At 44.4% G+C, this 21,861-nt stretch overlaps 1 protein-coding gene across 1 annotated transcript; it reads right to left on the bottom strand.

The window, feature by feature from the left end:
• Window positions 1-262: 262 nt before the first annotated feature.
• On the bottom strand, window positions 263-18,378 carry EHHADH (enoyl-CoA, hydratase/3-hydroxyacyl CoA dehydrogenase; the record flags this gene model as incomplete). The annotated part of the gene is made up of 6 exons (XM_010158871.1): window positions 263-1,533; window positions 9,039-9,380; window positions 15,428-15,532; window positions 15,843-15,954; window positions 17,346-17,518; window positions 18,275-18,378. Coding segments are annotated over 6 exons (2,107 nt in total), but the record flags the coding sequence as incomplete, so codon positions are not given.
• Window positions 18,379-21,861: the final 3,483 nt, after the last annotated feature.

Below are 21,861 nucleotides of genomic sequence, written 5' to 3'. Positions count from 1 at the left end.
GGGCCTTTGCACAGCCATGTGCAAAGGCGGCAGGTGAGGCTGGTGCTGAGGAGAAAGGGTGGGTGACGGCAGTGGTTACCTGCAGGAAGCGGGGGATTGAGATCAATCATCAGCCAGTTATTCCCTGCAAAGGCCCAGGAAGGTCACTGACACTGTTTATGAGCCTGTAGCGCTTTGGTTTTGATTGGAAAAGACAGTGCAATTAGAGCATCTGTTTCATGAGATCAGCCTCCGCTGAATTTATACAGCAGCATCAGCGAAATCACAGCTTGCTGCTTTGCTGGCTGAGGTAGGACATCCACTCTTTGAGGGGGGGGTTCCCTGCTGCTACCAGCTTTTTCAGAAAGGCACTGGGCTGTAGCCTGGGAACGTCAGGGTGGGCCTCAGAGTATTTCTGCAGTTTAGCCAGAACGCGAGGGAGCCCAACGGTGGAAGCATAGAACATGGGGCCACCCCTGTGCTTTGGCCACCCATACCCATTGATATAAATTACATCCAGGTGCTCTGGGCCCGATGCTATTCCCTCAGCCAGGATGTCAAACCCTTCATTGATGAGGGAAAACAAACACCGCTCCAGGATTTCCTCCTGGTCTATAAAGCGGGTCTTGATGTGATGGGTGTCTCTGTACTGGGCCAGGAAGTTGTGAAGCCATGGATCTGGCCTGGCCATCCTGCCCCCAGCCTTCTCGTACTGATACCAGCCTTTTCCAGTTTTCTGGCCAAACCTGCCATTCTCACAGAGGAGATCAGGCAGTGGGCTGTAGCGATGGCCGTGCCGCTGGCGGGCAGGTGTTCCTGGAGGTAGCGAGGCCCCAGTGAGGCCCTGGCCCTTTCGAGACCTCCAGCCCACATCCAGCCCAGCAAGATCAGACATCCGGAACGGTCCTATCTTAAACCCAAAATCTTCAAGAACCTGATCTACAGCTTCTGGTCTGCTTCCTTCCTCTACAAGGAAAACTGCCTGTTGTACATAAGGAAACATCATTCTGTTCCCAACAAAACCAAAACAATTCCCTACCACCACTCCAACCTTTTTCAGCGCTTTGGCTAGCTGCACAGCAGTGGCAATGGCAGTGGGGGATGTGTGGTGGCCGTAGATTATTTCTAATAGCCGCATCACATGAGCAGGGGAGAAGAAGTGTGTGCCAATGACCTGCTGTGGGCGGCTCGTAGCAGAAGCTATGTCATCGATGTTCAGGGCTGATGTGTTTGTACACAGGAAGGCCCCTGGCTTGCAGATTCCCGATAGCTTGTGGAATATTTCCTTCTTTAGTGCCATGTTCTCAAACACAGCCTCAATGACTAGATCGACATCCCGTAACGCATCAAAGTCCACAGTGAACTGGAGACGTGCAGGGTTATGGAAATCCAGGGGTTGGGCACCCTGCTCTGCTTTCATAGCCTCACGTTCCAAAAGGAGCATCACAGCTTTTCTTCCCATGTTCAGATACTCCAGATTCTGTTCCAGGGCTACCACAGGTATATTGGCCTTGACCAGAGAAGTCACAATGCCTCGGCCCATTGTTCCCAGCCCTAGGGTTAAAAGTGAGACAGAGTCAGACTATGAATAGGAAACATTACAGTTAGTGACTCGACAGTAGCACTTCCTTTGTATCTCCAGGATAAGAAGCGGAAGCCTACGCAAAACGAGTAGTGCACAGATAGAAAAAAAGAATTGATGACTGGGAAAAGAAAGGCAAATTCTCTCTTTCAGTGAGCAGGAGCAAAATGGCAAATTAATGTCTTCTCACGCTTAGGAAATACCAAGTGGGATTCACTCCAGTGTGTGCAGACGGTGTGATTCACAGCTTCTCCCTGCAAAGTGTTATACCTATGGAAACCAGCATCATTTAAGAGTTAGAACCCGGGGATCAAAGACAGGAGATCTGAGTTTCAGCTTCAACCTTGTCACCAGCTTCTAGGAGGCAGTTTCACAAGCAAGCTTCACCTTGAGTGTATCAGTGCCTCTGTTCCCATTCCTTTATGGTCATTCGCAGAATATTAGTGTAAGCAAACATCCCACTAAGAGATTCTTACACCAGCAAAACTCAGACAATTGGTAGCTCCCTCCTCCTTCCAAGCTTTCTCTTTGTTTCCCTCCTCTTCTCTCTCTGCACTTCAGAGACTTTATAATCTCTGAAGTAACAAAATTCAGCTGATCTTGGGACACAGATCTTCTCTAAACTTTGTCTCTAACATCTCGTATGCCTCTCATTGCCAGGTCAAACAGGATGGAACTAATACAGTGTTCTTAGTCCAGATTCCAACATCTCCCATCTCCTTTTTTAATCACCCCAGAACATCAGTAGCCTTCTGCTCACCCTTCATACTTTCTGTAGGGCATCTCTGCCCAATGGGAACTCTCTAAATCCTCCAAGGCAGGTCATTCCTAACTTCTGAAGATTCTCAAAGACACAATCTTCCTTGTCCAACCATGAAATCATTCATGTTATTCGTGCCCAGAATTCCCATAAATGAACACCCATTCAAGCTGCATTTTTTTTTTTCCAAGATTCATAAATATGTTACTACCAGCTCATGCTCCCAGGAATACCAGTGTAGAGATGACTGGCTTGATCCCTTTCCTCCTGCTGAGCCCTTCCACCAGCTCTGCCCTCCTTCCACCAGCTCTGCCCTCCACTACACGAAATGAACCTGCACACTTACACTTTCCTATGAGACACAGCCCACACTATTTATCCCTCTCTCCCATGATGGAGGCTTTTTGGACTAAGTTAATACAAACTAGTAAGAGAAGCCCAGCACAATTTTACCAGCTTTAAAAGTGCAAAGCATCTGAATGGAAGGATTATTAATATCCTAAATAAAGCAACAACCAGACAAAGTACAGGTCTGTTATAATTCTGTAAAAATGATTTTGTTAATCCCAGGTTTACAAATGAAAGTCAACTAAAAAAATAAATGGAAACAAGGGGATTAAACAATTTGCCTAAAGCAGCTTTGTAAAGAAGAGCTGAAATTATGTCATCAGTTAAAACAGTTCCAACAACCAAGGTCACACAAGGTAGTATATTTTTCCTGCATGCTACACACCCTTGGTTTAGTTCTTCCACCCTCAGCTTGTGTACACACAAGACATTTAACCCATTCCCTGCTTAACCACGAGAAGATAGTTTGGCAGCCTGCTTATAAACCATTTCACTACCAAGCAACTGCTGAAGTTCCTTTCTAGGAAATTAGATTTGCTGCTTCATAATCAAGTACTAGGAAAAGCTAATTTGAAAATAAAGCCAATAGCATGAATCAGTTCTTAGTATTTCAATGTCCATGGTTTGCTGACAGAAAAAACCACAAACACAAATAGCTCGGGTGTGGCAGCAGGGACAGTGGGACAGGTTTTGCCCGCTCTTTGGTGAGCTACATGGACAGCTTTCCTCTGGGACAGTGTTTGAGGGTATGTCACCACCTCATGCACGGCCACCAAGCCCAGCCCCATCTTTAAGGCTGTCTTTAGACATCAAGGTAAAGGGTTTGCAGTTCCACATCTGGGTTCTTCATGCTTCCCTCTTGAAGTCTCTTCTTCCCTTCCAGGGGGGGACCTGGGGTTTCTCCCTAGAATTTCCAAGCTCTACTAAAGAAATAACACATGCATCCTGGGCCTTATTAACTCCCTTTTCTCTCTGCTTCAGTCTCATGACTGAAATCTTAGCAGTCCTCTCACAATATGAACATGGTGCTGATTCCTAAACCAAAACCTCTTCCAGGAGCAGAGGTTATCCAGCCTTCTTTTCCAGGGGAGGTCTGCAGTGGCGTTAGCGGATTCCTCTGTTTGCTTTTGTCCACACGTGGCATTAGTATCCCCATCTAAGTTTTAGCCATCCCATGACAGACGAGCATATGTGCTTGTAGTATTTCACTTTCTAGGCCACAGGAATAGGCTTATAGATAAGATATGAGTTTGCCAAGCTTGTTTATGACCTATAAAAGCTGTCTCTCAACTTACTACATAACTCTTCAGTGGCCTGTGTGAAATGATGTTTAATGAAGCTGGCAGAGAGAGTAATGAAAGCCCCAAGGGGTTGGTTACATTAGAGCTTGTGCAGAATAACTCCCCTGGAAATATTTTCTAAAATCTGGCTACAAAACCAAGGAGAGATTTGGCTATCTAGCAGGAAAAGAAGCATTTCTGAGGGCTCCCCTTTTCAATTTCATAGAGCCTAGTGATCTTGGGGAAGAATATATCAGAGCTGAAAAAACCAGCAGGGAATCATTGGGCCTGATGTGTGTATAAGGCTGTAGGAGAAAGAGAAAGGGAGATGTTGCATGCTCAGCTCAGATCACACAGACGAAAACATGGCTAGGAACTACTCCAGAAGTTCTACTCTCTGTTCCATTTTCTTCCTCAGTGATGCTCTCACTTCCGCCAAACCACACAAATACTTATGTTCTTATCTCCCATGCAGGGGACTGTTTTCAGAGCTGTGTTACCATCTTGCGTGCCCAAGGCACATCTTTCAAAAGAAGACTGGAATCTGCTTCAGGAAAAAGAACAGTGTCTAGCCATCTTCCTTCGGGTCTTTTGTTGTGAAATGTAGCTTTGACAAATAAATAAAACTACACTTGAACCCATGTAATTTCAGGCCAAATGTGGCTATGACAAATCCATTTGCTGGGCAAGCTGAGTGAATAATGACTGTTAATTATTGATCTGTCACACGAGGTACTTAGAATATGAAAAATCATGCAAAATTAATTGAAGGACTTTAAAAACAAATTTCAAAAGAAATGAACTTGAAATATGTACAAACCAACCCTTGTGCAGTTACACACACTAGAGAAATACAGATCAGTGGAAAATACTCTGAACTATTATGAATGTTTAGATTTTAAAATGCTGGGCAATGGAAATAATATTTTATAGACTGGTAAAAATATGCAAAGACTGTTCCAGTTTTCCTGTTACAAACAAAAATGAGCAATTGGTGGTGGCGGACTGCTGCAGACTGGAGCTGCTTCTTTCTCTGTTTCAGGGTATCAATTTCAAGCAGAAATAACGTAATGCTCAAGCCAAGCAGGGAGCTACAGAAAGACTGCAGAAGGGACAGAGATGAAGTCTTTTTCTGGGTGACAAGTAACTAGGGAAAAGTGGAAAGAGATGGGAGCCAAGAGTTCAGAACAAGCAGAAGCAAATGAAATAGGTGATGTTGCATGTGGCTGAAGACAGCTGGGGACAGCTAGGCCAAGAGCAGGAGGGATCCCGCACAGCTGGGTGTTAGCCACATAGTCTTTCAGTGTGCATTCTGCAGAGGAAGGCAGCTGATGGGAAGGCAGCACTGCACAGGAATGGTTGCCAATTTATCAGTAGTGCTGTCTATCAAGCAGGCCCACAAAAATGACAGAGCAGTCTTGATGTCAAATCTACATTAAGACGTAATCAGCAAGCAGTGTGCCAGCTCCAAGTTCCTGCTAATACGGGACAGACAGGGAAGTCCAAAAGCCAGGCTCCTCTAGCATTCACGGCACTGCTTCCATAACCTAAAGGTCCTCCGTGCCTAGGGAAAACCGACTGAAGGAGGAAGAAGATCAGAAGCATGATGCTTCCCATCATACAGCGATAAAAGATGGAAGCAGCAGCATAATGCAACATGGTTTTAGTGTGTGAAACAGCACAGCACTGCCTATTGGGAAATGGGCTCTGCATGATTTCTGAGCACCCAACATGGACGCAACATCTTGCCCTGACTGCACTCCTCTCTGCAGTGAAAATAGACTCAATACTTACATGGATGAGCAGCACTGTTTTAAAAGGTGTCAGTCCCTCAAAAACCATCCCTAAGGTTTTGATTTCTGGTGCTTCAAGAATGTACTTAAGATCAAGAATGAGAAATTATGAGATGCTGTACTGTATGGTACAGGCTGGAGGATGTCTTTTTGTTACAGCAGCCTGAAAGGAAAAATACAATTGTGTTGGCATGTGCTATGCCTGTCTCTAACAGACTTGCAATTTCAAGGATATCAAAAAGCAAAATAAGAGGAAAAACCATCCAGAGGAAGGAGAAAAAGCACAGTGGGTTGGCAGAGATGGAAAGCAGTGGCAATATGGTATGGGATCAAGAGTTAAAAGGAGGTGATCAATAACCTCCAGAAGAGGAGATGTCACTTATCAAATGAAGTATTACATGAACAGCTAGCATAAACAAAGCAAGCTCTAACTGTGGGCTATGGGGGCTGAATGACAGAAGCAGTGATTCAGAAAAGGCATTAGGGGTCTTGGTCAGTGGCAAGACCCTGAGGGCACTGATAAGCTTTAATGACCCTGATCAGCTGCTCCTGCAGCCCCACCCACACGCTCTGCCATGGGCCTCCCAGGCCCATTTAAGCTCAGACCTGGACATTTAGTCCCTTCCTAAGCCATGCTGGAGGAGTTTTGGTGTCTTACCCTGGCTCTGCCAGTCTAGGGACACCGTTGATTCGGACCTCAGCCTGCAGACTGGCTTCCCAGCTTTACCTCGGACCTGCAGCATCATGGGATGGCTGGCCTTGCTCAGGTACTGTAAATAATCCATACAGCAGCAGGCTGTGCTGCCATCCAGAGGGAGAAGGGGGCTGAGAGAAACTTCATGGAATTCAGCAGGGGGGAGTGCACAGTCCTGCACCTAGGAAGGAATATCCTGTGCATCAGTATGCGCTGGGGGCTGACTGTCTGGAAAGCAGCGCTGCAGAAAAGGGTCTGGGGGTCCTGGTGGACACCAAGCTGACTATGAGCAGCACTATGACATTGTATACTGGGCTGGCAGGGTGAGGGAGGCGATCCTTCCCCTCTACCTAGCACTGGAGAGACCATGCCTGGAGGGCTGTGTCCAGTTCTGGGCCTCCCAGTGCTAGAGTGATAGGGAACTATTGGAGTGAGTTCATGAGGGGCCACTAAGATGATTAAGGGACTGGAGCATCTCTCTCATGCGGAGGGAGAGCTGGGACTCCAGCCTAGAGAAGGCTTGGGTGATCTCATCAATGTATATAAATACCTGAGGGGAGGGTATACAGAAGGTGGAGCCAGACCCTTTTCAGTGGCCCCAGGTGACAGGACCAGAGGCAGGCGGCACAAACTGAAACAGGGGAGGTTTCATCTAAACACAAGGAAAAACTTTGGTTTTGTACTGTGGGGGTGACTGAGCACTGGCACAGGTTGCCCAGAGGTGTTGTAGGATCTTCACCCTCAGTGATATTCAAAAGCTGTCTGGACATGGTCCTGGGCAACCAGCTTTAGGTGGGCTTGTCTGAGCAGGAGGTTGGGCAAGATAAGCATCTTCTCTTCCAGCCTCGAAGATTTGTTGGTCCTGTCTCCTTAGGAGGTGTTATTGCCTTTGGTTCCCCATCCCCTGGGGTGCAGCTGCTTCCTGCCAGTAGATAATTAACAGGATGTGTTGAATATGGCTGATAGGAAAGTTGGCTGTTACCTGGAGCATACTAAGCAGGAGCAAGGAAGAAACATCTCGGTACCCGGTCTTAGTGTAATTACTCCTGGAATGCTCTTCCCACTTTGGCTGTGCACACTTTATGAAGTGTTGAAAAATCAGAGGAAGTTCAGAGTCATTAAAATGACTGGTGTGTGACAGATTGTGCTCTGCTGCAAAAGTATGGAAGCACTTAGTCTATTTATTCTGCAAGAAGTCTGGGTTAAATCGTGTGTTGTCTGTAACCAGCTAGAAAACCCACCATAACTCGGGGGTGAAGGTTGGGGCAATTTCAGACCAGAGTTCAGAAACCTGTCTGGAGATGAGATATGAATGCTTAATCCAGTGGATGGGAGATGTAGCCCAGCCAGTTTGGAAACAGACACAGATGATATTTCTACTCAAAACTTTCAAATAGAAATTGTGTTTGTCCTTAGAATTCCCTCTAGCTAAGATACAGCACCAAAATAAGCAGATCAGATCTAAGCAGCCCTTCTGGCTAAACTGTCATTGTGATTGGGACTTTGCAAATGTATTCTGGCATGACTTATCAGCATGTAGCAAAGAATGCTCATTCTAGTCACCTGATCATTCCTACAAAACTTTCACAGAGCCCTTTCTGCCAAAGCATGCACTGCAGGACTGACCTGTCTGGGATTGCGTATGTCCAAAGTACTGTGCTCCTCCAGACTCATGGTAAACTCAGCCATAGTTCATTCACCTGAGTGCTTTAACAACCATGGATCCTCCTCACAAGGTTTGTGGACCAATGCTTAAAAACCATTTTCATTAAAAATACAGCATGGCAGCTGATGAAGAGATGGGAACTCCCACAAAAGAAGTGTTTCTGTGGCCTGAAATGAGCTTTGAGAGCTCATATTGCAGAGCACAAGAGGCTGGAGAAGTACCCAGGAAAGAGCAGTGGTTTTCTGGAAAGCTTTCTCTGAAACAGAATGGATGCTTTCCAAGTGCTCCATTACTTGTCTAACCATTTTTTGAGTGCTACTATCAACAGGCGGAGCTGAAAGATACTTTTTTAAAAGTCTCAGCAGTGCATCAGAGGTTTTATTTAAATTGCTCTTATAAAAAATTAATGAAGGCATTATCTTGCTGGGCTACAAAATGGCAGGAGTGGATCCTAGTGAGATGAAATCTTCTTAAAATACAGCTGTCAAAACATTTTTGTGTGAATATATCCCTGAGTGACTCTGTGCACATGCACTTGCAGTACAGAACTAGACCAGGAGGAGGAGAATTCCATGCAAACCCGCTTCTAACATGGCACAGAGCCAGGACTCAACACAGCAGTGTTTAAAAGGCAACAGACTGCTTGTGGTCTATAGATGAAGTTATTCTTCCAAAGAAAGGGGTGGCATCAGGTAACAATCTAGTGGAGTGTGACTTGCCATCCGCATTTCTGAGCTTATCAATGCAGTGACAACCTTCCTCCCTGCAAGTCGCCTCCTGAGTGGCGTACCTTTGCTTGTGGTGGGTACGCTGACTCTGGCGAGTGGCTGCTAGGGAATCCTGCTCCCTCGGTAAAGGCTGATTATACTCATCCCACGCCCCTTCAGCTCCGCTGTTAGCTGTGCAGCAACCACGACAGATTTTTCATTCCCTTACCTATCACAGCTGCTTTGTGGATGGGCTGAGGGGAAGCACTTTTCCATGAAGCTCCACTGGGTGTTGTCCACTTCTGCACTGCTCGCTCCGCGAAGAAAGCATACTGCAGTGCTTGGGCCTGGCCTGAAGTCCGCAGGATGTTAAACAGCTCTCGCTCCTTCCGGACTCCATCCGCAAAGGGCTGCTCTGTGGCAGCTTTGACAGCCTGGAAGCACAGCTCCGGAGCCAGGCACCCGTGGGCCTGTTTCTTCACCTTCATAAGAGCCTCACTGAGAAATTCTTCCATGTTGGGCAGTTCTGGAACTGGCTTCAGGCTGAGCCTGCGGGGTCCTAGTGGCTGGCCTAGGGGTGAAAAACGGAGTTACAGAACAAAGCATCCACATCTGGAAGGCTGGCTAGATTTTCACCCCTTTCTACGTAGACTGGGAATGCAGGTTACTGCTTTTCCTCCTAAACTCCCTGCATTAGGGCTTGCATGGCAGAGTGATCTGGGTCTAGAACTAAAGTGTCTGACATTTCTCTTTAGCGTTCTGTTTGCCCTGACAATTACAGTTTTTCAAGTCCCTTTTCAGACTTCAAAACAAGCAAGATTTCAATTTCAAAGAAATAATTCTTTCATCCCTTTTCTCAACTATGCAGAGTGTCTTGGCTTCTCCAGTTCTCTTATTCCACAAGCCCAGCTGCCACATTCACGTGGCTCTTTGTATAAGCTTCAATATTAAAGGTTTCCTCCAGTATTGTTTAGTACTCGGTACCCTATCGACTTTGCTAGCCAGATGCATTCCAGCCAGAGTCCTGACACAGGCATTTATATGAGAGACTGCAAAATATACCCTGGCTTCAATTCTTCCCTGACAGCAGGAGTCCCTCTCTCTGCTTTGGGACTAACCAAGAGGACAGCTCACGCAGCGTGAGTTGGGGAGCAGATGAATAACAAGGGAGAGTTCATGCTTCTGTGTCAGCAAGGGGTGAATCCAGCAGCCACACAAATACATGAGGCTCATTACAGCCAGAGGTTGCTATGGTGATACCTAGACAGGATTTTAATTGAGAGAAGTTAGTTACATTTCAGATGTCAAAATCCTTGCCATCCTCTTCAGAAGTACAAACCTTGGTGCCTCCTGGGAGATCTGATCTGTCCCCACTCAGGCTGTTCCTATGCTCTTAATGGCAACTTGCCTCAGTAATGACCGTGGAAGAACAAGATCAGCAATTCAGGATGTATCCCTTAATATTCCAACACTTTCACAGAGACCTTTTTGTCACTGATGAACTGTGTAGCTGTGTTACTGCACTGGCTGCTGCAGTGCTGTTCCCAGGAGCGCCTAGGACTGCCACCAAAGCAGGATGGTGGCTGGGCCCCCTCTGAGAACCCTACACTGAGAAGCGCTCTGGTATACAGTCTCACTGCTCTAATGAGCCCTGCCACAGGACCACACTTCCTTCACGGGTGGCATATTGCATCCAGCCCCGCTTTTTCTTCCTATGTCTGAGTTTGGAGAGTGCCAGTACATCAGTAGAAGACACAGGAGCAGGAAATCACTCACAGGGTGCTGAAGGGCCCAGATAATGGCAGCATTGCAGTCGTGGTTGCCCACAGAACGTGTCCTGACTCTAGCTCTTCCTTCAAGATCGAGCAGCATTTAAAAGAAACAGAAATATGAGTTTCTAGGATTAGTTAAGATACTGATTTCCCAAACTAAGAGTCTTCAGAGCTCAGGCTTTTTAATTAAGTCTTTTAGAGAACACAAAGATGAACACTGACTGTGTAAGTGGCTTCCCCTGTAATCAGAGCTCATACAAATAATGTTTTCACACTGACAGCAAATACAGTTTGTATCTGCCAGTATTGCAGGATTTGGTCAGGATGATATTCGTTTATTCTGGAATCCCTTTTCTCTCCTAAATGTATATTTTTAAACCAGAAATGCTCTTTATCCACAGTTCTTCATTCATGACTTAAATAGTTTCATTTCATCACAAGAGGGAACCTCAGGTTTGTCCCAGAAAGCAAATGTGATGGCTGGAAGACCAGTTAAGACTGGGCAGATCAAGGGACTTCACAGGATACCTCTGTGGAAAGGAGTGGTAAAAAAGGAATACTACTGGGAGCCTTTACGCTTGGTTGTTCAGACAGCAGATAGTACTTGGAGGCACAAATACTCATGAGGGACATGAGAGAGTTCCTCAGAGTGAAAAAGAAAAATAACTCTCCTCAAGGTCCTGTAATAAAACTCTCATTTAGCTGTAAGCTGAATAGGTTTGGCTAGGTATTTCTAGAGCATCTCCATGGAGCGTCTTCGCTTCTGCAGTGCTCATAAGAAACAAGGGCATATTTACGAACAGGAAAAACCTGGGAAGAAGAGATCAGTGTGGGACACCCGCAGCGTGATTTCTGAAATGAAGTAGGAACATGACAAACAGTATCAGACATCAGTGCTGCAGGGAAAAGTGTCATCCGTGCACCGGAGCCAGCATGGATACCTGCTTTGTTTTACTAGGGTTTGTAGTCCAGGTGGTACAAAGGACAGATCAAGTCTAAAATTTCTATCAGCAAATGTAACATGTAACCATGCAGCATCAAATATTGTGCTAGTTCAACAACAAAAACATCCCAGAGTTGTAAACCCTGGGGACGATACAGGGCTCCACATGCAAGGAGTGCTGACCTAACAGTCTTCCTGGTGCAGTGAACCGCTTCTGAATTTCTGAGAAACAAAGGTGACACGGGAACCTTGCTCCTCAGGCTTGCAGTGGCCTCGGGCCTGCCAGGGCCAAGTCCAGTTTGTGTCAGACCTTTCACAAACTCTGATTATGTCAAAAGGGCATTTTGCTAGACCTTCTGCCTGAAGATGGTGGCAGCCAGAATCACAAGCTCCGGAGGGGGATTAAAATGTCTTTATATTGTACATCATCCCAGAGATGATGCACTAAAGGGCCTTGCAACTGTAACTGAAAGCCTTTTTCCAACAGCCTGCATTTAAAGCATGCAATTACCTACAGCAGTATCTGTTACTCCTTTGGGGTTTATGAGACTCAGAAGGAACACATGATTCCTCCACCGTTACTCTTGGTGGCTGACAGTCAGAAACTCATCATCATCTTTCCATGCAGAGTTCAGTACCTGTGGGGCCTGAGCTAGTCTAAATTAAACTGCTGTTCCTTGGCTCCCTGGGGCAAGCCATTGACGCTGTTGTGCTCAGAGAAGATGGTAATGGTCAATCAGCAGATGTGATCAGAAAGCAAGGGATGACTATATATGAAGGGAGAGGTTCAAGGAAGTCTGCTGTGCAGGGGATCAGCAGCCATTTTCTCCTCCAGCTGAGGAAGAGGACAGCAGGCCAGCGAGAGGTGGGCAGTGTAAGCTGCAAGCTTACAGACAATGTAATTGCCTGCCACAGCAATTACAGCAATTTTTCAATTTTGTGATGCCATCAGGTGGACAAATTATGTAATGCAGCTTTGAATTACTGCAGTGATTATCCAGCACATTTAATGAAAGAACATTCTCCTTGTCTCCAAGGATTTAGCTCCTGTCTATTCCTCCTAAAAATGCCTTCAAAAGTGAAGATATTTTCTTTTGCCTGAAGAAGGCCAGGAACATATCCTTGCTTCCTATCTGCAGTGTATACTTACTGGTTTTCAATGAAAGATGTAACTTAAAATCAATAATTGTCTCTGTGTATTCCTACAACCACTTATGCAGGACTGTTTCAGAACTCCGTTGGAAGGTGTTCTTCATTAGGAATGATCCTTAAAAATGTATGGATGAAGATGCTTTCCCAACATATCTATCATAAAGGCAGCTGTCAACTGCATATCGAAGTAATCATCAAGGACCCTCGCTTCCGTAAGGCCGGTCATTTGAGACTGATCTCTTGGCATGAACTACTGCAGCTCCAGTGCTGAGAAAGCTTTAGAAGGAAATAGTTCCTGAATTGATTCTTTGAGGCTTATCTTGCAGTACAGCCTTTCCAGGAATAGAAATTCCATCACTGACAAAACTAGTTATTTAGCCAAACTGCTCTCTAAGAAGCCAGCAGTTGTTAGCCTCATGTTTAAAAAAAAAAGTCTCATCGGGAACAAAATGCGGCACGGTGTACACAGACAGTGGACTTCTGTAATGGCATTCTTTGTGCAGCTCTGTCCCTGGCTTTATTAAGGTTATCTGAAAAATGTTCACTGAAAACAGAACTCAGTGTGAATAAAAACCAGACCAGCTATGTGAGACTGTCCTCTCTTCTGCAGTCCTAAGTTAGTGCTTGATGTAGAGAAATAAAAGTGCTGGTTTGCCTTTGGCAGGAGAATTATATTAACTTTAGGCAAAGGCCAAAGCCAGGAATAACTCAAATGGAACATGTGAACTCTGCAGGCATCAGTCAAAACTTTTCATGGTCTTCTGGAAGGTCTAATGAGAAACTTTCCAAGCAGGACATAAAGAAAGATTAGCTGACTTCCCAGTATTTGCACTGTAAAGCACATGCTATAAATGCCAGTAAAGCTCTTGGAAAGGGTCTGAAAGCATTTTTAGAGTCCTGTTGTAGTTGGTATACAATATGATGTGAAACACCTCCAATGACATTACTCAATTTTACTAGGATAACTCAAATAAATGAATCTACTAGTAATAATGAGTAAGACTGGGACAGGTTACCTGCTGAATATCCAGCCTGGATCCTTGTATGCCTATACAACTCTCAGAACCAACCAAACAAAAAAAACCTTGGTAGTGACAATTTTCAGTGAAAATGAAGCTACAGAAGAGAATTTGTTAGTAGTGGACATAAGTTCCAGAAAGTAAGTTACACTGAGGAATAGCATGCTCAGTGATTCATTCCTGAGGTTCTCCTCTAAGGTCGAGCCGACTTTCACAACTGTGTACCTCTGCACAGAAGAAATAAGCCTACTACTATCTAAATTTCACCCAATTACACATAGCATTTGTTGAAATCCAGAATGCTTGCTGGTTTGCCAGTTCTAGCATTGCATGTATTACTCATTATATGATATGCTGCTGCTATCATCACTACTGGTACAGATCTTATGTAGGGCATCACTGTTGGGTCAATTTGCCTAGAGGAGTAGTAATATTTCACTGCTCTCCCAACAGATGGAGAACACAGTTCTCATTCAGAACAGACAAAATCAGTGAACCAAAGTATCTTTGTTTTTCTTAGAGGCAACAGTGAAGTACATCACACATCTCTTTCCAAAGAATTATATATAATCTGACTATCTAAATATAGGGACAGATAAAGGAAGACTGCTTATGACATCAATTCTGCACTAAAAATGAAGACTAAAAATACTGTAGGATGAATATAGTGAGAAGGAAGGGCAGCTCTCACAGAAAACCTAGCCAAAGAATACCCTTTTGCACTTGTTTGGTAGATCTCAAGTTGTAGGGAAGTATATGAGACACTGGTCTTTAAGATAGTTCAATGAATGAGCTGTTCTTAAATATGGTGTGCTGTCATCTAGGACAAAGCCTAAGCTGCTTCAACTTCTAGCACAGGAGAAGTGCTCCTTCAGAGAAGAAAGGGCCTTGTTTGTAGTGAAGAGAACTGCAGGAATGAAAGCAGCACCCCAGCTTGGAAAAACATTGCCTATAAAGACCATATGATCAAAGCTGAAAGGGGTTTTTTTACTTCTTTGCATGCATCTTATTGTGCCAGAGGTCCAGATGAAATCCTGATGGAAGTCAGTGGTCTGCTTCCAAAGGTACAAGGAGCTTAGTAGTGGAAAAATATCCTGGTTTCTCTCAAGGCGGCACTCGTCATGCTGCACAAGGAATGTTCTCTTCCTGTGTTAACTCCAATGAATTTGATTTTGTTATTTCTAAGGTGGGGGAAAAAATCTCTCCACATCCCTCCCGTGTCCATAGGCCATTTTCTTATGTAGCAGCTAAAGGATTAGGGACAGAGTCCCTTACAGACTCATGGATCCTCAAGTTGGACTGAGGATGTACCAACCCCTCCACCCACTAGAGTTATTTTGGCTCAGCCATTATTGATGGTGCAACCAGAATGCATGCCATACCAGCTGTGACCCAAAACTACAGATGGAAAGAGCACATGCACCCCAAAATCAGTGGAGTGCAGCAGCCCAGAGGAGTATGTGAGGTTGGATATATAATTAAGAAGCAGGAGTACTTAGTATGTATCTGTTCTCTAAATCCTCACTTGAATTTCTGCATCTCTCCAGCATCTGAATTTTTCACTTCAGATGACAGAAAACAAATTCTGCAATTAATTCTATTTTATATGGATGCCAAAACCCAATGAATGGAGCATATAAATTGGAACAAACTGGTGGGCTTTATTCTGACTCCCTCCAGCCCTGAAACATCACCAATTATTTCTTGGCACTTGTTAGAATTCTTTCCTCACCAATCACTTTGTTTGCGAAGCGAATCGCTGCTTCAACTGTGTTTTCTTCCACAACTTCATCAACCAGGCCCAGCTTCAGTGCTTCAGTTGCTGGAATGTGTCTTCCTGTGATAAAAAGAGAAATTATGTGAGTACACTGGGACGCGATGTGCAATTTCATCCTTTTCCACCTGATCAAATGACTTGTGTGAAGCTGGCTTCAAATATCAGACATGCTTATCAGGTAGACAAAATGTATTACTAACTACATGCCTCAGAAGCACGTGTCCCTTTCTTAGCCTACCAAAAGCGAAAACAAGCTGAATGTCAACCCAAGCAGCTACACAGGTAAATGAAATTCATGTTTCTTAGGCCAAGCTGGTGGTAGGACCCGATGCCGTATTCTTGAGAGCAAGGCCAAGGCACAGTACTGTACCTGTAGTGATTATATCCAGAGCAGCTGGTACCCCAATGAGTCTGGGTAGCCGCTGAGTGCCTTCAGCACCTGGAAGTAACCCAAGGGTGACCTCTGGTAAACCCATCCGTGCCTACAGTGAAGACAAATTCAACAACAAGCCTGATTAGAAAGAGTGATCATTACAAAGTGAGCAGAATAGAAGAAAGAGAAGCAGACCTGATTCACATGTTGCTTCTCTAGGAAGCCTCAAAGCTTCAACATAGAAACTTCATCCTTGTGTTTCACTTAAGACAAAAGCTAACTCAAACCTTTCAAGATCTTGTGTACAAATGCACAGGAAAACCATTCCCTTTCAGTGGATGCATGTGTGCTAGCACAGCCCTGGAGGAGAGCTGTGGGGCCAACAGCATTCCCCAGATTGATATATGTGTTAACTAATGCTTTCAAGCAGTTGTTACTAAATCCTGGAAGGTACTCTGATTTAACTGTTACCTGTCTACTCTAATTCTTGAAAGTTTAGTAAAGGAAAAATGGTACTGAACTCTTCCCTGATCTTCCTTCAAATGGCTCTTGATGTACTTGACATTTAGTGCAGTTGTGGCAGACAAGCCAGGGCAGCAGGAAGGGGGGGGTCTTGTCTTTTAAAAATCTATCTAGATTTTGTTGCCTCATTTAAAAAAAATTAGTCTGCACATTTCCCATTGAGCTCTTGAAATTTGGAGTCACTCTAAGACCACTACTTATGGCACCGAGGTTAGGTGGCATATAGGGTGATGTAGAATACCTCTTTATGCTGTGCAGCAACCCACACTGTCATGGAGAAACAGTGATCCACACTGCAGAAGGGAGTGGATGGCCCTGTCAGTGAAGAATTTCTACAAGGAGACCAGGTACCACTAAAGGGTAGCTCAGCATTCCTGAATCTTGAAGGAGGGGATTCAAGAAAAAAAAGGGATCGCTCCTTAGAAGACTCTTAAAGCCATCTTTTGGTCAGAGTGCTCCTGGAGACCCAGAGCTCATGGGGAATCAAGCCAAAAGTTTGAGTTGAGTTTCAGCTACCTATTGAAACTAGGCCATTAGCAGAAAGAAATGCAAAATTCACAGGACTGGGGAAAATAAAGTAAGAGAAAGTCACATGGCATAACCCGGTAAGATATATCATCTGCATCAGAATGTAGATAATGACTACTGAGACCTAGGTCAAATTAACACTCTATTACTGATGTTGCCATGCAGCCATCTTATTCTACTAATTACAGATCAATTTTACATTTACAAACCACTTGAAGTTAGTTATTTAGTAAGACTTAGAAACGCATGCCAAGGGTGGTGGTGTCAGTGAAGAATGCCTGAGCACACAGACTTGTATCCTGCAGCTATAAAGCTCCCCTCTAGGCAGATGATCCCAGGAAAGGCATGCTGTCCCACTGCTCTTCTGGGGCAGCTCCCACCCTTCCCATGGCCATATGTACATGGTTTCTGATGCCTTCACCAGCCTCTCTAGTTTGCAGCGTGTGTTACCTTCACATGTGCAATCCGATAGTGACAGCCAAGCGCCACCTCTAGGCCTCCTCCCAAGGCAATGCCTTCAATGGCAGCCACCACAGGCTTCTCACTCCTTTCTAGGAGAGAGATGATGGGGCCCAAGGCAGTGCCATGTCTCCTGGGAGAAGAAAATCCTTGAATGTCAGCTCCTGAGTTAGGGCAAAGAGATAAGAGGAATTAGTGGGAAAGGCAGTGATGGGAAGGATCCTTCCCTCTGTGCCACTGAACATAGCTGCTCACAGACAATGAAGCCCTTGCAAGACATGCTGCTGGTGGGAGAGTGCTCAGCAGAAATCAACCCCTTTTTGGACTACCTTCAAGGAACCCAGGCTCCTTAAGCCTATTCAGAGAGCTCAGGGGAAAGCTAAGTACAAAAATACATAGTAACTGTAATGATCATGCAGTTTCTACAGAAATTTGCAGACAGCATTGGTGTAATTAAAAAAAGTTGAGTCTGAATAGTTAAGTGCCAGTTACTACTAACAAGCAATGTGGAGCTCCACAGAAATTCCCTAGCTTCCCAGGTTTCTATAACTGGAGAAGTTATGTTATTCACTGCCCCATCCCAGGTACAGTCCATATTGTGGACCAGCTGATGGTCCAGAGGTTTTACACAAGCAAAACCATGGAGAGGAGGGAGGCACCAGTACTTTAGGGAGATGAGCAGCTGTCCCTCATTTCAGCATGAACATGCCATATTCTTTCTGGCCTGGACAGTCCAGCTTGTCATGTGCCCGACTTCAATTGTGGCACAGCAGAAGAGAAAAAAAAACCCTGTCTTGTGGCCGTTTCCAGACAAATCAGGACTTTTATCAGCAGTTTTACGAGGCAGAGAGTCTTCAGACATGGTGGGTGGAGAGTATTTCCCCTCTTTCTCAGGCTGTGTTTGATGAAAGATGTCTTACCTGCACTGAATTTCCCATTTTCGCCACAAATCATAACAGCTTTCACTGAAGGATCTGCCCCTGCTCTCTTCAGTCCATCCTCTAATGCCTGGAGAACCGCCAAACTGAAAAAAAAATGGATTCGGTGAGCAACGACATTCTACATCACCCTTCCAAGAGGTCTGTATAACCAGTAAGTGTCCCTGTGAAAACCAGCATTCTGTCCAAGCAGGCCTCTCCCCTAGCCTGCCTTCTGCCACAACCTCTCTGGGTGAATCTTTCCGTTAGTCTCCCTCTTACTTCAAGGGCAAGCGCCAAAATCCAACAAACTTGTGACTGCTGACCTGTCATTCCTCCTGCCTGACTCCTCCTGGAGAGTCACCTTCTAGTTGTGACACTGCTGTTTCCAAAGCAAGCAGCACAGGGAAATGTTCTTTTGAAAACATCTTTATGAACAGTCAGATTTTCAGGAAAACAGTTTATCATAATTTAAAATAAATTAATGCTAAATGACAGACAATCTAAGGACTTTTTAAAAGGGAAAGGATCTCCAGGGATAAAAAGCTACCTTTCAAACACCTGACACAGAGTTGGTGCTGTGCTGACGATGATAATGCTTTCACCTTGTGAAGATCTGTACACAGGTCCAGACTTAAATTTGCATGGGAATCCTGTCAGAGTGAATTTGGGCCTAAAACACTACATAGAATGTTGTCTTTTGTCTCATCTGAACCTATTTCCACAGACACAAGCAGTAAATGTGGCCAGCAAAGAATTAACAAAGAACTTAAAAATGGAACAGTAAAAGTATAAATAGTATTTTTACAAATCAGATGTTTAAAAAAAATCTGACCTGAGACTATGCCCACTTTGCATCTGAAGCTTAGAAGCTAATATATAGATACATGTGTGTGTGGGCATAGAGAGTATAGTCTGTTTTAGAAGACATTGACAATAAAAAAGATGGGAGGTAAAATAGAAACATTAACACTTTCTTAATAGAAATTTTAACACAAATCGTGTGTATATGTAATTTAGATACTCAAATGTATTAATATACACACATTTGTAGTATGTAAGTGTATAGTTTGAGAAGGAGTTTCCTGTGCGCATGCGTGTTTACACACTAACATATGCAGAGATGCATCTGACGCAGTAAATCTGAGCCAAAAGCAGTTGGTGGCTGGAGGAATACTCAAAAGAAGCATCATACGTGCTTGCCCAATCCTTTATAAATACATCCTCTGTTCCTAGGCCTTCTGGCAACCGTAAGCGCAGCTCCACACGTAAGTTTGGTGGCTGATGACAAGGGAGCAGAGCTCTGTTGATGCCCAGTGCAGAGGAGGAGTGTGAATTCAAATGAACTGATAGAAAGGCTCGATGTATGCTCAGTCTGTGCATGTTTCTCAATATATTTGAGGGCGTTTCATCGATAAAGGAAGCTTGTCATAGAGATAGATGAAAAATACAGCACTGTGCTCGTGTAATGGTTCTAGGTGTGCCCAGAGTGGGTGATCACACCTTTATGTAAGGCAACAGCTTCAGCATTGAAGTGGAAATCCACAGACTGGAAAGGAAAACCTGGGGAGCCCAAGAAGTTTCTTTCAAGGCTGCTGTGTGAAGTCCCCACAGCCAACCTTTGCATATTCCTCTTTCAGAATCAAAAACTAAGAGAAGATATTAGGAAAGCCTGGTAATCAGGGCTGTTGGTGGCTGTCTGGGGGTGTCTCCAGGATCAGCTGCTGTCTGGATAAGGCAGTGCTAGGGAAGGAGCAGTGGGAGCTCTGAGACCTGACAACCAGAGGCAGAAGTGTTATTTTTGGTGAGAGAACAGTGGGTTATGTCCCAATTGCCTCATCCAGACATCAAAGACAGCTCTGACATTAGTAATGGTTCTGAGAGCTAAAGCTTAAGATGAGAATAACTTTGCCATGACAAAGAAAAACTAGTAGGTGACCTGATAAAGATCCTTCCAGTGCGTATAGTTTCATGGAGCAGAATATGAACACCTTTACAACTTCATATTCTGTGGGGAAAAAATACATATTAGAGCTTTTTATCTCACTCCTTTTGGAATATCAAGTGCTGTGGCTGCTGCTGTTTGAGGAGTATCCACAGGCTGTACCCAATGTTCACTGTGCTGAGAGGTCTGTCTGTACATCAGTGGAGAGTCAGGCACCCACAACAACATACTCCTACCAGAAGTAAAACTAGTCATCATTAGCCATAAAATAACAGTTCCACGCTTACATGACCTGTATTAACCCAACAGAACTAATTTTGCCAGAAAATAACTTGACCCTGTACTTGCATAAATATTTCTTCTCCCTCCATACAGCTTTTTGCCAGTGGGAATTTTTTTTTTGTGGGACAAAAAGGAAGAAACATCAGACTTTTTGCAATTTCTTGTTCTTGTAAGATGGAGCAGTATGTTTGCCTCGGGATATGTTGCAGTCCAACACACAGGCTGCATTGCTTTATAACTCACATACACCCGGCACTAAAAGATGTAATTTTCGATGAAAGCTTCGTAGTAAAATGTATGACAGTAAAACTATAAAAATACTCAAGAGTATCACAACTTCAAAGAGCTAGAGCGTTAAAGAAAGAAAAAGTCACCATAATTCGCATAAATATTTCATTACTGTGACAGAGACGTCCATTTAACAGTAACAACCCAAAAATTCAGCCCATGCATTCCAATCAGTGCTTAATCCCACGCTAGAGTGCTCTGACTGCAAGAAAAGCGATCCTGCCCAGGGGAGCCAGCGTTGCGGGCTGCAGAAACACGCAGCAGGCGCTGCTACAGAACATGTGCCCTCCCCGGGTAAGAGAATATGCCTGCAGATGACCATCCCAGGTTATTTTTATTTTGCATAAAACTCATTGCAGTGATGATGTGCTGGATTTGTAACAAGGTTTTATTACTTGCCTTAAAAAAATCAGATTTTTAGCTAGGGTTTGTGAATGTGAACTCTCATTACTAAAACAACAAGAAGAAGGTAATTTTTAATGGCATCCTGAAAATGTACTTAGTTGCCTTTAAAGAAGTGAGACTCGAATCCAACAGTAGGAAATGCTGATTGTGGAAAACCTTTCTCCTTGCACTTCCCCCAGCAGCCACAATCACTGCATGGGGGATGTTAGTACGTACTCTACACGTTCTTTTTAGCATCCCTTATACACCTGCTGTCGCTGAACTTGCCTAATCCCTCTCCAATTCTGCTGATCCACATGCCTCCGCAGGCCCCTGTGGCAGCCGTATTCTCTGTTTTAAACTGTATTCTCTGTTTTAAAACAGTTTAATCAAATGCCCCCAGTTCAACTGTTGCAGGATTTGGTGAAGGGTTAAACCTTTAATTTATTTAATTTATGATTTTGTAAACCTTGACCTTACTCTCCCACAGCCTTTTCCTCTCCAATTTGATGGCACTCAATCTTTTTCAGTCCATTTTCTTAACGCAGTGCACCATCCCTTGGATTTTCTTGGTTGTTCCTTGCTGTATTGTCCCTATGCCCTTCTGCAAAAGCAAAATACAGAACCATACACAACTACTAAGATGTTCTATATTGCAGGAAAGGGAAGCCCTCTGCTCTGTTCTCAACAT

Source organism: Eurypyga helias, unplaced genomic scaffold, assembly GCF_000690775.1.
Source record: "Eurypyga helias isolate BGI_N326 unplaced genomic scaffold, ASM69077v1 scaffold18569, whole genome shotgun sequence".
Lineage (NCBI taxonomy): Eukaryota > Metazoa > Chordata > Aves > Eurypygiformes > Eurypygidae > Eurypyga > Eurypyga helias.
This window is presented reverse-complemented; position numbering and strand designations above follow the sequence as displayed.